Source organism: Ochotona princeps, chromosome 4 (assembly GCF_030435755.1).
Source record: "Ochotona princeps isolate mOchPri1 chromosome 4, mOchPri1.hap1, whole genome shotgun sequence".
Classification (NCBI taxonomy): Eukaryota; Metazoa; Chordata; class Mammalia; order Lagomorpha; family Ochotonidae; genus Ochotona; species Ochotona princeps.
Genome location: NC_080835.1, coordinates 25213522 through 25228372, shown reverse-complemented (window position 1 = coordinate 25228372; position 14851 = coordinate 25213522). Strand labels below are relative to the sequence as shown.

General features: G+C 39.4%; 1 protein-coding gene across 1 annotated transcript in view; it reads left to right on the top strand.

Annotated features, from left to right (window-relative positions):
• The window catches only part of PDHX (pyruvate dehydrogenase complex component X), a 67354-nt gene extending 53187 nt beyond the window's left edge, over window positions 1-14167 (top strand). Inside the window, exons 8-11 of the mRNA XM_058663179.1 lie at window positions 1842-1900; window positions 5054-5212; window positions 10291-10355; window positions 13242-14167. Of these exons, the coding sequence (XP_058519162.1) occupies window positions 1842-1900; window positions 5054-5212; window positions 10291-10355; window positions 13242-13500 (542 nt within the window). The 3' untranslated portion in view covers window positions 13501-14167. The remainder of the gene's footprint in view (window positions 1-1841; window positions 1901-5053; window positions 5213-10290; window positions 10356-13241) is intronic.
• The last annotated feature ends 684 nt before the right edge of the window (window positions 14168-14851 follow it).

Below are 14851 nucleotides of genomic sequence, written 5' to 3'. Positions count from 1 at the left end.
CACTCCCCAAGTGGCTGCAATGGTTAGAGCTGTGCCAATCCGAATCCAGGAGCCAGGAGCTTCTTCCAGGTTTCCCATGTGGGTGCATGGTCCCAAGGCTTTGGGTTGTGCTTGACTGCTTTCCCAGGCCACAAGCAGGGAGCTGGATGGGATGCGGAGCCGCTGGGATTAGAACTGGCTTCCGTATGGGATCCTGGCATGTGCAAGTCAAGGAATTTAGCCACTGGGCTCCCACGCCAGGCCCCGGGTCTGGCTCCTGGTTTCTGATAGGCTCAGCTCCTGCACTTGTGGCCTTTTGGGGAATGAACCAGTGGATGGAAGATATTTCTCTCTGTCCCTCCTTCTCTCTGTAAATCTGTCTTTCCAATAAAAAAAAATAAATCTTTAAAAAAAAAGAAATGAGAAGAAAGGGACTTAAAATCAGCACATGAGCATAGAGTGGAAGAAAACCTGGAGGCAATTAATGGTGGCAAAGGAGCTGGTTCATGAAAGTATTTCAAAATAAAGAAAGGGATCACCTTGATGATGCTTGCAAGCCCAGGAGTACAGTGAGGACAGAATTTGAGGTGAGGACTATGGGCGTAGGTGGAGATTTAGAAAGGACCAGTGGTAAATGATTGTGGATAACCTCACTGTGGATACCTAAAGGTAACAGGCAAAGTGAGAACAAGGTTGAGGGAGCTGTGAGAGGCAAGCAAAAGTCATGTAATACTCTGTACATCTTGGAATTGTGCAGACTACGTCTTACCTATGTGGTCATCGCTAAACAGCCCCTGAGCCCTGGAAGTCCACTTATTTTTACTCCTAAAAGGGTTTTATATTTCTGGAAATCTGAGTTGGCGAACTATGGTATTTGGGAACTAACAGTATGAGAGGCAAACAGAATTTAGTTTTATGGTAACGTATCTGATTACTGTCTGAAATCTCCACATACCTTCAGAATGAGTTGCTATTCTCTAAAAATTCCATGATGCTGTCGTAACAGGGTGTTCCTTGCTACATACTGTTGACCAGATGTAAATCTTATGATCTTTTTCTAAAGCTCTTCAAAGAAAGTGTCAGTGGGAATTACATTACCCAGCACTTTCAAGCTGTTGTGCAAAGATATAGAGCAAGTGCTTCGGTCAGGATGAACTCCGTGAGAAGAGAGATCCACTGCCTTAACTTAAAGTCATTGCGTCTACTGGAAAGAAGTTCAGGCGTATACAACATCAGTCTTGACAGAGAACCTTGCTTTATCCACTGCATCAGGACCTGTGCCAAAATCGCCTCCTCATTGGCATTTCCTGTATCCTGTTGGCTTAAGTTCAAAAACAGCTCATGTTTAATGCCATTGTTTAAGAATGTTTTTGTGTATTCCATCAATTTAAAAAAATTGAGGACATGTACAGGTGTTTATTAAAATGGTTTTATGTACTACTCTTCTAATGAAGTTAATGTGTTACAAAACATAGACAGAATAAAGGCATTTTCAAAGAAAATAAGAAAGAGAAAAATAAGCCATCTTGAATCTTCCTGGACGCAGGTACCACAAAGAAATCTTTTTGGAGACGTAGGAATCCTTTGTTGTGATGTTTCCCTCAGGTTCTTGTGTGTGATGCCTGTGCTATTAAAAATACTGAATCAAGGCCCAGAAGTTATATTCATGGCTGGCATTTATTGAGGACCTCATCTGATACAAGTTTTTCTAACCAAGGACTGTTGAGTAAACAGACAAAGGAAACTTGTAATTTTAAAAAATCATTCTTTGCCACTGCAGTTCACAATTTACAAGTTTGAAATGATAACAGTCAATATTAAAGTTTTATGCATACTGATTATCATGTTTCTTTTTCTTTCAGATGACATCAAAGTGTCAGTAAATGATTTTATCATCAAGGCAGCAGCTGTTACTCTTAAAGTAAGTAACAAAGCCCATAGATTGTAGGATAGTCATTGATTTAATCTCACTGATTTTACCAAAGCAATTAAGGTGCACAAACTAATAATAGCCTAATAAAGACCATTTGTTCAGCAGTTACTTGATCTGCCATCTTGTGCTGTGACCAATGGAAGCGTTAGAGACACAACAGTGACATGAGCCTCTTCCCATGGGCTTCTGTTCTAGGTGGTGGAGACAAAGACAGCAGGTGAGGGGGATATCATAACCAGGGCTGCTGATCTCACACCCTGGCAAACCAGCAGTTTTGACACAAACTGCAAAAACCCAGGAGTGAAAGCAAAACTTTCCAGACAGAGGCTGCGTGTGAGCAGTAAATCCTGGTATCCACAAAGACAGCACTGAGGGTAGTACACGGTGCCTAGGTGAGGATTACTGAGTGTGGGGATGGTGGAGATAAGGCTAAAAAGTTTTTCACACACACACACACACACAAAAAGTGGAGCTGAAGCAGGATACCTGTTCACCCTGGGGAGTAGTAAGGATTTTACCAGTAAGAAGAAAGCTTTTGAAGGTTTTGTTTGTTTTGGAGATGTATTTGCAAAGCTGAGTGACAGAAAAGAGAGAGATCTTCCTATTCACTAGTTCATTTTCCGAAACAATGGTCACAATAGTTGTGGTGAGGCAGACTGAAGCCAGGAGCCAAGTCTTCCACGTGTTTGTCAGGAGCTGGGCACGTTAGCGTGGACAAAGGAAAGCAGGGAGTACCAGGACTTAACTAGAAACTTCCATATGAGATACTGACATCCCGAACTGCGGTCAACCCAGTTGCCACACAGCCTCTGCCAGAGGAGGATCTTCGTCTCATTTCGCTTTCAGCAGAAGGTGCTGTTCTGGTTGTTCTGTGGGCTATTGTCTGTGGCAAGGCCAGGGTAGAAGCACTGTGCTCGCCTAGAAGGCTGGAGAAGGTGACCATTACTTGGACTGAAATGTAAGCAGTGGAATTGGGATGAAGTAGAAATTTTGGCTAAATTGTAAAATTAAGCCAACAGAATTGAGGATGGCTTAGGTATAGGATATAGGGTATAGGATGTGAAAAAAAGAGCAAAGTTTTAGGCCCACACAGTGGGAGGAGTATTTTCTATGTAATAAGATGGGGAAAAAACTTGGAGAAAGATTTGTGGCAGAGTATCTGGAGTTTGGTTTTGAACCTGTTTTTTCTGGAGTCCAGTAGATACCCCAGTGCAGGCAACAGGAAAACAGGTGGACATAAATGTTAGTTTGAAACCCAGATTCCTGCCTTCTTTCTGTAATGAGGACTTTTTTTTTCCTTTAAGATTTATTTTCTTGTAAGATGGAGTTACAGGAAGAGAGGGAGAAACAGGAGGGGCGGGGGGAGAGAAAGATCTTCATTCTGCTGGTTTATTCCCAAGATGGCTGCAGCATCCATGACTGGGCCAGACTGAAAACAGGAGACAGGAGCTTCATCCTGGTCTCCCATGAGGGTGACAGGGACCCAAGCACATGGACCATCTTCCCCTCCTTTTCCCAGGCCATGAACAAGGAACTATATAGAACTGGAGCAGCTGGGACATGAGCCAGCACCCATATAGGATGCTGGTGTTGCAAACAGTGGCATTATGCACTGTGCTACAATACTGATCCCAATGGAAATATTTTCTGAGATCACTGCTTCTTAGGTACTATAATCAGTATATATTTAATTATGAATTTAGTTTTCTCAAAAAATACAATAATGGACTTTAAAGACGTGTCTTCAACATGTGTTTAATGGTTTGTATGTTTTTTTCTCTTAACTGTTTATAGTATAGATCTAATTATGAATCATTCTTATACTCCTAAGTGAATTTCAGTGGTTATTAGCTATTTGTTAATATGTCATTGTATAATTTTGTATCAGAAGCAGTAATTGTATTTTAAATTTTGTGCTAGTTTGATTTTTTTTCTTTTGAAATCATTGACTTCACAAAATGAGTTTAGATTCTTTTTTTTCCCTTTCTCCATGCTTATTTCAGTTGATTCTGAAGATAATACTTCTTGAAGCTTTGTACAATTCACCAATAGACATTTGAATATAACAGTTTGGGGAGGATCTAGGCAACTTTCCTATTTCTTCTTTCCTGTAATTTCTAATTTGTGTAATTTACTGATTTTTCTTAAATTTGCTTTGGGAATAGTTTTCCCAGAAAACCATTCATCTCATGTAGATTCCTCAACTTATTACTAGAGTCATTCAATTGGCCTTTGAACGCAGGACATTCAACTGTGTCCCATACTTTTTGCTACATAATTTTCTATTGAAATCTAATTGTTAGATGGTCTTGTGAGATTTTTCTTTTCCTTTCTCTCTCTCTCTCTCACTTTACTATTGTCTATGCTGAAGTTAAAACCTTTGCAGGACTAAAACTTTAGTGTTTATTCATGGCTTGTTGGATGAATGGTTGACCCAGTCATGTAAGATGAAAGGCCTTTGAAGCATGAGGTGAAGGTCCTCCTGCAGCAGAAATGACATAATGTGCCAGTGGGAAGTCTGAGCAACAGGGAGTCAGGTTGTGGGTCCCCATGCATGAGGGAGGTGCTGCAAGCCAGGTTTGAGCTGTGAAAGCCAACATTGTAGTACTTGGCAACATTAGTCTCTTCATCTTTTTTTTTTCCTCATTGTGGTTGTGTCTTGTGTGTACAAACACTTAAATATAGTATATGTCATTTGTTTACCAAGACTAGGAAATCACTTTTAAGTAGGCAAGTCATTTATCAAAGGCCTGCCGAGACTACCCCGGTCTGTGCTGGAAAGGCAGGTCCCCTCTCCACTTGCAGGTCGTATTTGTCATCGTGTGAGGTAGGATGTTTAGCAAGTATGCTTAATGTAGGCTTTTTAATTATGATATATAAATAGAACAAAACATATACATGTTCATAATTGTCTCAAACTTGCTTCAGAAAGATGGTATATTAACTGTCCAGAACATAAATAATAACAAAGAGATCAGACCATTTTTTTTTCCAGCCGGATATTTATCTGTTTCCTTCTATCTGACAATATTCACTTTGGATAAAATGTGCAACAGTGTTAATCAGTGTTTTCCTATAACCACCTTGGTGCAAAGCTTCTGCTTTACATGTTTTGTTTTGTTTTTTTTTCCCTTTTTCTAGCAAATGCCAGATGTTAATGTAAGCTGGGATGGAGAAGGTGCAAAGCAGCTGCCAACTATTGACATATCTGTGGCTGTGGCAACAGATAAAGGTTTAATTACACCGATCATAAAAGATGCTGCTGCTAAGGGCATACAGGAAATTGCCAGTTCTGTCAAGGTGTGTCACATAAAACACTGTACTTCGAAATGTTAGAATATACTTTTCAATAAGAATTTTCTGATCAATCTTGATGTGATTGTTCACCCTGACTTTTGGGGGAAATGGTTTATTTCAAGAGTGTCACTTGAGTATATGAAATTAAAGACAGAGAAAACAGAGGGCGTGTATGTAAGTGAACTTCTGTCCTCCGATATCTGCCGTGTCCAGGGCTGGGCTGGGGCTCCACCTGGGAGCCAGGAACTAGAGCCAGGTCTCCCATGCGAGTGGCAGGAACAGTTGCTTGCGCTCTCACCTCGTGCCTCTGGAGTCTGTATTAGCAGGAACTCAGTAGTTGGAGCAGGAACCAGGAATTGAACCCAGTTACTCCGAAGCAGGGTGTGGCTGTCTTAACCAGGAGGATAAATGCCTGCCTATATATATGGAATTTTAAATTATAGTCCAAGGATGAATTTTAATAAAATTTGTTATTAAACAATTCAGAAACAGGAGAAAGCTAAATTAGAGGCTGGATTTATTCAAGCTACAGATACACACAATATTTTCCAACATCTGGAATTCAACTCAAGGATGCTATTTCAGATAGAAGTGAACATTGAGGTAAAGATGAAACTAGACCTATGAGAATGCTAATATATGGGGCCCAGCATAGTAGCCTAGTAGCAAAATCTTCACGTTGCATGTGCTGGGATCTTATGAGCACCGGTTCATGTCCTAGCTTGTTCCACTTCCCATCCAGCTCCCTGCTTGTGTCCTGGAAAAGCAGTCAAGGACAACCCAAAGCCTTGGGGCCCTGCACCCATGTGGGAGACCCAGAAGATGCTCCTGACTCCTGGCTTTGGTTCAACTCCAATCATTTGCAGCCACTTGGGTAGTGAATCAATTGAAGATCGGTCTCTGTTTCCCTTTTTCTGTGTAAATCTGCCTTTCCAATAAAATAAAATAAATGTTTTAAAAAATTGCTAATGTATGGACAGAAGATGATTATTTTCATAAAAGAAATTCTAATTATTTTTTTTCTCTGAAATTGAAACTACTTGAAGTACTTGTTATTCCCAAGGCAATATGAACAAATTCAGTTTCACCAAAAGACCACATGGAACAGAACAGGCACTGAGGGAGAATAAAAAAACAAAGCAAGATGACTTTGGGAGCTTGTAGTAAATGAACATATAGACTTCTATGTAATGAATGCTATTGACTGCTTTTAAAGCATACACGTAAATGCTCGGTTTACTTGGAATTTTTGAGTTGACTATAATTAAGGTTGAGCCTGATAAAATTGATATTTTTCGGATTTTTGTTCTGCTTTTTGAAAAAAATTTGCACAGTGTGTATGGAAAAAAATGCAGCTGCTCTTCTTAATTCAAAAGCAGCATTAATTTGTGTAATTCAGAAGTCAAAGTAATAGAATAGTGGAGATTGATTTACTGTGATGTGGTACATGCTTTTTGTTTGTCAAGAATATCATTAGCCATGAGATTGCATTTATTTGTGAAGAAGTTCAAGTGAGTGTAAGTATGAAGTAACGTATAAGTACTACATAGTAATTATTACAGAGGCCTGTAGAGTTAGAATTTCCTATTTTGTGTGTGTTTGTGTGTATATATTAAGTTTTTAATGAATCATTATTTAAAGGCTTTTTTGTAAGTCCCAGCAGCCTCACACGGTAGGAAGGCCGTCATGATTGCTTGGAATGTAGGTCTGTGTCAGCCCTGAGCATATCCTGTTCATGTCCCCTAAGACATCCTGCGTCGGGCTGCTTCTCGGCCTGCTTCGCTCTCCCATCAGCTGCTTATAATTGACAGTCTGTTCTGCTTGGGATCTAGGCACCGGGATCAGTTCTTCATTTCATCCTGTTTTCCTAGTACCATCGTTGGAACCTCAGCTTCCCCTTTTAGAAATTGAGGACCCAACATGGTAGGACTAAAAAGCTGTGGAAGTGAGGATCTCTGTATTCCCAGGCAGTTTGATTCTAAGGTCTGCGCTTACCGCCCCTCTGCTCCTCCACTCTCCTTCCCTTCATCACTCCCCCCTTCTTGCTCATCATCTGCTGCTTTACCAGCCCTCTGTCTTTTTGCCTGCTCAGTTTCCAGGCAGGGGGACTTGATTTGTCCGACCGTGAACATGTTTGTGTGAAGTACTTCGGCTGGACAGCTTTCTCTTGCAGTCCTAAGACTGACAGGGTACAAAGCCCAACAGCCTTTATGGGTGTGACCATCTGTGCTTTGTTCAGGAGGAGTCAGGGAACATGGAGGCATACCAAGGCTTCCCCAGAAAGGCAGGCATCTCGTGTGACCTCTTTATCATGGTGGCTCTTTAGTTCACAGGAGTGCTTACAAAAGACGTATCTCTGGTCTCTTAAAAAATGTGTCTTGCTAAATTGGTTTACAGATGAAAATATGACTTTTTTTGTTAAGAAAACTTAAATCGTGGGTGGTATTGTTTTTCTTGTTTTCTCACTGCGGCTCAGACATTGTGTGTTTTAGATATTCTTCACAAAGGATAATTTCATTTAACTGTTGTGAGCTAGCAGACATTAAGAACTGACTCATGCATGGATTTGAAGTTCTGCGTACAAGATTGCACTGGAATTTTTTCTACTGTGCAAAAAGCCCCAGCAACTATCCTAAGTTTCTGAAACAGTTGGGGTCTTCGCTCTGTAATAAACACGTTTGCTCTTCTATGTTATAATGTTGCTGACCTTTAACCCCTACTTCTACAAAGGGGAGACAGTAAGGTTTCCATTAATGAAAGAGTGCTGTTTGTAAACAGTTTGAACCTCGTCTGTGTCTACGTCAAATCAAAAATTGCACTGCATAGTTTACTACGATATTTAATATTTAATATTTAATCACTCCACAGGTAAAATGTGGAGTGATTTTAATTCTAAAGGAAAATCTACTTCAGCTAGAATAATGGTGGTATTTCATGTGTATTTATATGTTCTCGTTTAAAAGAATTATGAAAGCCTGTGTACAGTTAAACTCATAATAACCATAACAATAATAGCAACTAGTGTATTATGTACTTTGATTGTAGCCTTTTATAAAATGATTCTTTTAAAAGAAGCCTTTTATATGCTTTAGTTTTTGAGCCTCTTTGAAGCCAGCCTGTCAAGTGCAAGTACATTGTAGCCACTGTAGAAGCTATGCCCTAGAGCATTAAGCTTGGCTGGTCTTCAGTTATGAAACCATCTTGTGACTGTGGTGACATGGTGACCAGATACTGTCTGACAGACTGTAGAGTTTTCCCTGAAAAGTTATTTGAGAAGCATTTTTGGACCTCAGGAAACAAAGTAGTCCAGAATGGCTGAAGACCAAGTAGTTATGCCACATGCACTGGGGTTGGTTGCATCACTCCACATGAGGAAAGGGAGTTCTGTGTCTACAAGACATCTTTTTTCCCCCTCTCAATAATCAATTTATTGTTAGTGATAATAGTATTGTTATTTCAAAAAATAAAAACACTGGGCTAGATTAAGCTTTTTTCCTTTTGCATCTTTTTATTTTGATTTACTTGAAATTTTCTCCTCTTCTTTCAGTGAAATTTCATCAGACTTTATAAAATTTCAACAAAACCCAATGCAGACTTGAGTTTTATTGATTCTAAATAGTGTTTTATTTGTTTTAAGGATTTTTAGAATTGTCACTGTTTTCATTGATACAGCTTTGTAGATACAGAGATTCCCCACCCCATTCTCCCTTCCCATCTTCCCCTCCCACTTGCTTCTATATTATTACAGAAGTGTAGTCCAGTGAGAATTAGAGATTCTTAGAATTTCAGTCTTCCTCAGACTTACCTATTCCAGACGTTTCTTGGTGTTATTTGACCCAACTATCCTGCTGTGTAACTAGGGTCTGGCTGGGGTTTTGTTTGTTTGTTTGTTTGTTTCAGTATTTGTACTTGCAGTCTAGTTCATAAAATTAATTTCTACTGGTTGCTGTACATATGTTGATATCATTTACCTTAAGCATGTTTTTTCAAGTTCACATGATATATGTATGTTTAAGTCATATGAATCATTTATATTGATTAAAGCAGGAAAAATACATTTGTGCTTTTTTGTTTGTTTTTTGTTTGTTTTTGTTTTTGAGGTGGGGGGAGGAGAAATACAGAGAAACAGAGAAAGTCCGATCTGCTGGCTGCCTCCCAAATGCTCACAATGGCCAGGGCTGGGTCAGGAGTCGTTAATACAGCTCAGGTCTCTCTTGTGGATGACAGAAACCCAGTTCCCTGAGCTGCCGCTGCTGCCTGAGGATCTGCATGAGCAGGGACCTGGACTTGGGAGCTGTCACTGAAGCTGGGGATCAAACCCAGACGGTCTTCACTGCTGGGCTCTAATCTTAGTCCTGTGCTCTGACATTCCTAAGACTATAAGGGTACTTCAGAAAGTTCACAGGAAATGAAATTAAAGGATAAATTTACTGTGGTGCAAAAAAATTTGAAATGCTTGCTTGCATAGTATTTTAATAATACACATTGCATGTTAACATTTGAAAATCCAGTGTAGACAAAGTTTATCTCTTCATTTTTCACTCCGGATCCAAATACTTTTCTTAATATCTATATTCAAATAGTGTAAATCTGTAATTGTTTTAACTGAGAGTAGTCACATTAAATGTGTTACGGTCATTTTTAAATTTTTGAGATTTCTGAAAGTTTTTCAAAGTTAAGTCATCTGTATCTTAATCAACTATGACTGTAACTATATTTATGTTCACTGTGTCAGTTAAGATATTAAGTAAGCCCTAGATTTATTCATCTACTTAAATGACAGCATCATCCTTTTCTTCTATGCTTTTTCTTATAAATGAATTCATATATATACGTATTTTTTGTATTTGCTGGCCCAACCTCTTTTACTTTGTTTTTACAGCATTGAAACTAAAGATTAACTGAAGTATGATTAATTCCAAGTGCAAGTGTGGGAGGAAGATTTAACTTGTTACTTAATGCCACTCTGTCATTTGTCTTTTCATCGTTGCTACCCTCAAGAGTGACAGGAGAGTGTGCACTTTTACATTCCGTGGGGCAGTATGCATTAGACTGACTAGGGTAACGTTTCTTTATCTCAGGCACTCTCCAAGAAGGCCAGGGATGGCAAGTTGTTACCTGAAGAATACCAAGGAGGATCTTTTAGGTAAGTTTAAATCTCCTGTTATCAGTAACATCAAACAAATAGAACCATAAGGCATTAAGTCCATGTCAGTCTGTTTCATTTACTTATCTGAAAAATTTTAAAAATTTAATCTAAATACCACACACTTTACTCAAACAACAGAATGTGTGGAAGTGTGCTTCAATCTTCATAGCAATGCTGGCGGGAACCCATTAGCTCCTGCGGCAGCACACGTCTTTCTAGAGGACTGGGTTGTCATGACTCACAGGTGACAGTGAGCTTTTGCCTTTTCAGTAAATTCCTTCTTGTGATCTCTGTTTTAGTTGCTTATTTTTTAGCATAACTTACATATGAGGGTTGTTTAGAAAGTTTGTGAAAGAAATAGGATTAAAAGTATATCTGGGTGCTAAGGGTGCAAAAAAAAAGAAAAGATCTATGCATAGTATTTCCATAGTACGCCTTTTCCAGGAACATTTTAAAGGCCCTCCCCATCCTCCCACACTCCCATACAGCAAAGTGCATTGAGCGTGGCTTAGTTTTTACGAAGTAGAAGAAACCTGTGTGAGCGTTCAGAGATTCAGAACTTCATCTATCCTAGCGCCTCCCTCTGCCCTCCCTGATCCTCTGCTCACAGGTAGCCACCATTTGGAGATGGAGCACCCTACGTGTGCTTTGATCTTTGCAGTGGCTGTGTTTGCTGTTGGTACTCCTTTGACTCAGCGTCAGCGTCTGAGAGTCTGTGTCCTGTGTGGGGCAGGTGTGCACTCAGTGCTGCACCATAGAGCTCTGTTGATGGCCAGTTTTGTTGTTTTCCCAGGTTGGCACTATTGCAAGTAGTGGTGCTATGAGCATTCCTTTTTAAGATGTATTTATTCTGATTTAGAAGGCAGTTAGAAGGAAGGACAGAGATCTTCCAGCCATTGATTCACTCCTTAACTGACCGCAATAGCTGGTGCTAGGCCAGTCCAAAAGCAGGAGCCAGGAGCTTCTTCCAGGTCTCCCACATGGGTGCAAGGAGCATGGCCCAAGCATTTGGACCATCATCTGCGGCTTTCCCAGGCACATTAGCAGGGAGATGGATAGGAAGTAGAACAGCTGGGACTCAAACTGACATCCATATGGGCTGGCAGCACAACAGATGGAAGCTTAACTTGGTATGCTATAACACTAGCCCCAATGTGAACATTCTTATTAGATCTTATGTTGAATATGTGTGCATATTTTTATTGTGTGGACCTAAGGGATAACAGATAGTACTAAATAGTTTTCAAAAATGTTTACAAAGTGCTAGACTTCCATTAACACTGCATGAAATTACCTATTGCTTCACTTTCTGGCCAAGATTAGTAATGTTTGGCTATAATCTTAACCATTCTTGGTATGTGTAGTAGTACCCTTTGTGATCAGAGAAGTGAAATTAATAAGATATGATAATTTTTCATTCATTTTCCACTGAGGAAAGTGCCTGTTAAAGGCCTATGTCATATTTAAAACTGACTTGTAGGATTTAGTATTTCCAGATACACAGACTTTTCTTTTTTTTATTGCATTTCATTTTTTAAAAATTAATTACATTGCATGATGTGATACATTTTTTATGCACTGGGATTCCCCCCACCCCTCCCCAGACCCTCCCCCCACGGCGGATTGCTCCACCTTGTTGCATTTCCGTAGTTCAAATTCAATTGACATTCTTTCATTGGAGGCATTTACCAAGCATAAAGTCCAGCATCTTATTGTCCTGGTAAGTTCAATGGTTTCTTGGTGAGACCATCTCTGGTACACAGACTTTTCTAAGACCTGTCCTCTCTTTTACATGTTCTCATTCTTTGTTTTATCTTCGGATTTTCTTGGTGGTGGTCTTGCATGAATAACAGTTCCAAATTGTAATAATATTTTTTTTTTGTCCGTCTACCTGAAAGAGAGCTTGGCAGAGGGAGCAAGGGAGATTGATCTTCATTTGCTGGTGGTGTCCCCCCAAAGCCTGCAACAGCCAGGGCCAGGCCAGGCCAAATTACCATCCAGGCCTGCCAGTTGAGTGGCACTGGAACCATCACCTGCTATATCCCCACATACGTTAGCAGGGCACTGGATCAGCAAAACAAAGTAACCAGGACAGTTGCCCCTGATACCAGATGCAAACATTGCAAGCAGTAGCTACACTCACTGTGTCACAACACAACACACATCTTTTTCTTTATATTCAGTTAGGCTAGGAATTTTGTGAGTCAATCTTAGAAATTATCTTGTAGAAGTATTATAACTTTACCTTTCATGTATAGATCATAACCTACTGAAAATTGGATTTTGTGTATGATATAAAGTGAAAATTAAGGTTTTCTCTCTCCTGTGTATGAATTTTAAGTTGACCCAACATCATTCATTGTGAAGATATCTCCTTGTCCATGGTAATGAGAAAGTGACTATGTATGTGTATTGGTCTGTTCTGTGTTCTCTTATTCACTGGCCTATTCTGTCCATTGCTCAGTACCACACCAACTTTGATAATTGGTGACAAAAATCTTCAAGATTGTCTTTCATAGCTATTTATTATTTCTAGGTAAATTTTAGAGTCAGTTACCACTATTGTTCCTAAAACTCCATTTTCTAATCATAGCAACTTGTGAATAGATACACAGTGGATTTTTTTATTGACCATTTATCTAGTGACTTACTCATCTTAACTGGCTTATGTATGGTGCTCTATGGAGTCTCTAGATGCTCAACCAATTTATCAGTAAATACCAGTTCTATTTCTATGTCCGCCTGGGACAGCACAGAATAAATGGGGTACTCTGTTTGTGTGCTGACATCTGTTCTTTGGTCTTTGAAATAATCTGTGGAAGGGTTACTTTGATTAAGGATAGGCTGCCTCCAGGGTTTTATTTCCTTTTTTTCTCCTTCCAGTATTTCCAACTTGGGAATGTTTGGCATCGATGAGTTCACTGCCGTCATCAACCCTCCGCAGGCCTGCATCCTGGCGGTGGGGAGGTTCCGGCCTGTCCTGAAGCTCACGGAGGACGAAGAGGGAAACACCACACTGCGGCAGCACCAGCTCATCACAGTCACAATGTCAAGTGACAGCCGAGTGGTCGATGATGAGCTGGCTACCAGGTTTCTGGAAAGTTTTAAAGCAAACCTAGAGAATCCTATCCGACTCACCTAGTCCTTACATATAGGGACTGGGTCTTTGGTTCAATCAGTGGAATAGCTGTTACTAAGAGACATGCTCTACAGGAGAGCAGTTAGGTATTTAAAGTGTGAAGTGAGATAAGTGTTTATATAAAGTGAAGACATTTGACCCAAGTTGTCTTTGTTTACAATTTGGGCCTATTGTTAGAGAAATAAATAATGAGAAACTGTAATAGAAGAGACCATTAGCGAGATCCATTTTTAACTTCTGGTGCTGTACAAAAGGGACATTAAACTAGCTGTAAATTAAATTATGTTTGGCTGCTTTGAGCATTTCAGGATATTTGAGAATGTATAATACATTATAAAACGAGAACATTGGTAAAACTGTTAGTTGTGTTGAAGTTAAAAGTGATCTTCAGTGGGAGCCCCATTATTTTAGCAGTGGGGCCTTTCTGTTAACAAGCACTGCGGTAGCTGTACTTGAACAATTTAACTTGTACAGAAGTTTATTCTGAATAATAGCAAATGAGGATTACATTAAATGAGGGGTTGTGGCAACATTACTGAATCTTTTGTGTATGTAAAGCCATATGTTTTAAAGTAGTTTCAATTAGTCTTATTTTCTACCCTGTAACACTGTGAACTTCTGAAGAGGAGGAAAAGAAGGAACAAAAATGAGGAGAGAGACAAAGGAAGTTGTTTAATTCAACAAAAAACTACGGCTAATATATCTAAGTTTTCACAGAAAAACTCACCTCTTTGCCAAGTTGAAATATATTTGGATAAACTCTGGTATCTCCTAACTAACATTCTAAGATAGTGTTGGTTTCAGCACAACATGTTGTTTCTCAGTGCATTTTTAATCCAGTTTGTACTGTGCAATAAAGTGTAAGAAAACCTAGAAATTTCTATTGTATTTGAAATGTTACGACATGTAACCTGAATGATTACTAATTTCTCTGAAACATCTTGAAAGAGATTCTTTACAGGAGGAAATAAAAAAATTAATCTGACATTAGAAAACTGGCTGATAGAAAGGTAAAAACAGAAGAATGGATGAGTTAGAATCAGCAGAACTTGCAGGAAATGCTTCTGTTGATACTATGCCAACTTCTCTCATTGCTATACAGGTTAGAACGCTCTGTCTTTAACTACTCTGCACTAACTGGTAGAATAACTTTATTTAAATTAGATGGTAATGAATGGTAATATAATTAGCCTCCAGTCACAGAAAGATACATGCCAATGTTTGTTGACATGAATCACTGGAAGAAAGACCATCTGATCCAGGTTGTGTCAGATCTAACAACGTGAGCTATGAAGCCTAACCAAAGAACCTTCTGAAATAGTGCTGCTAAGAAATGCTCCATCTAGTTACTCAG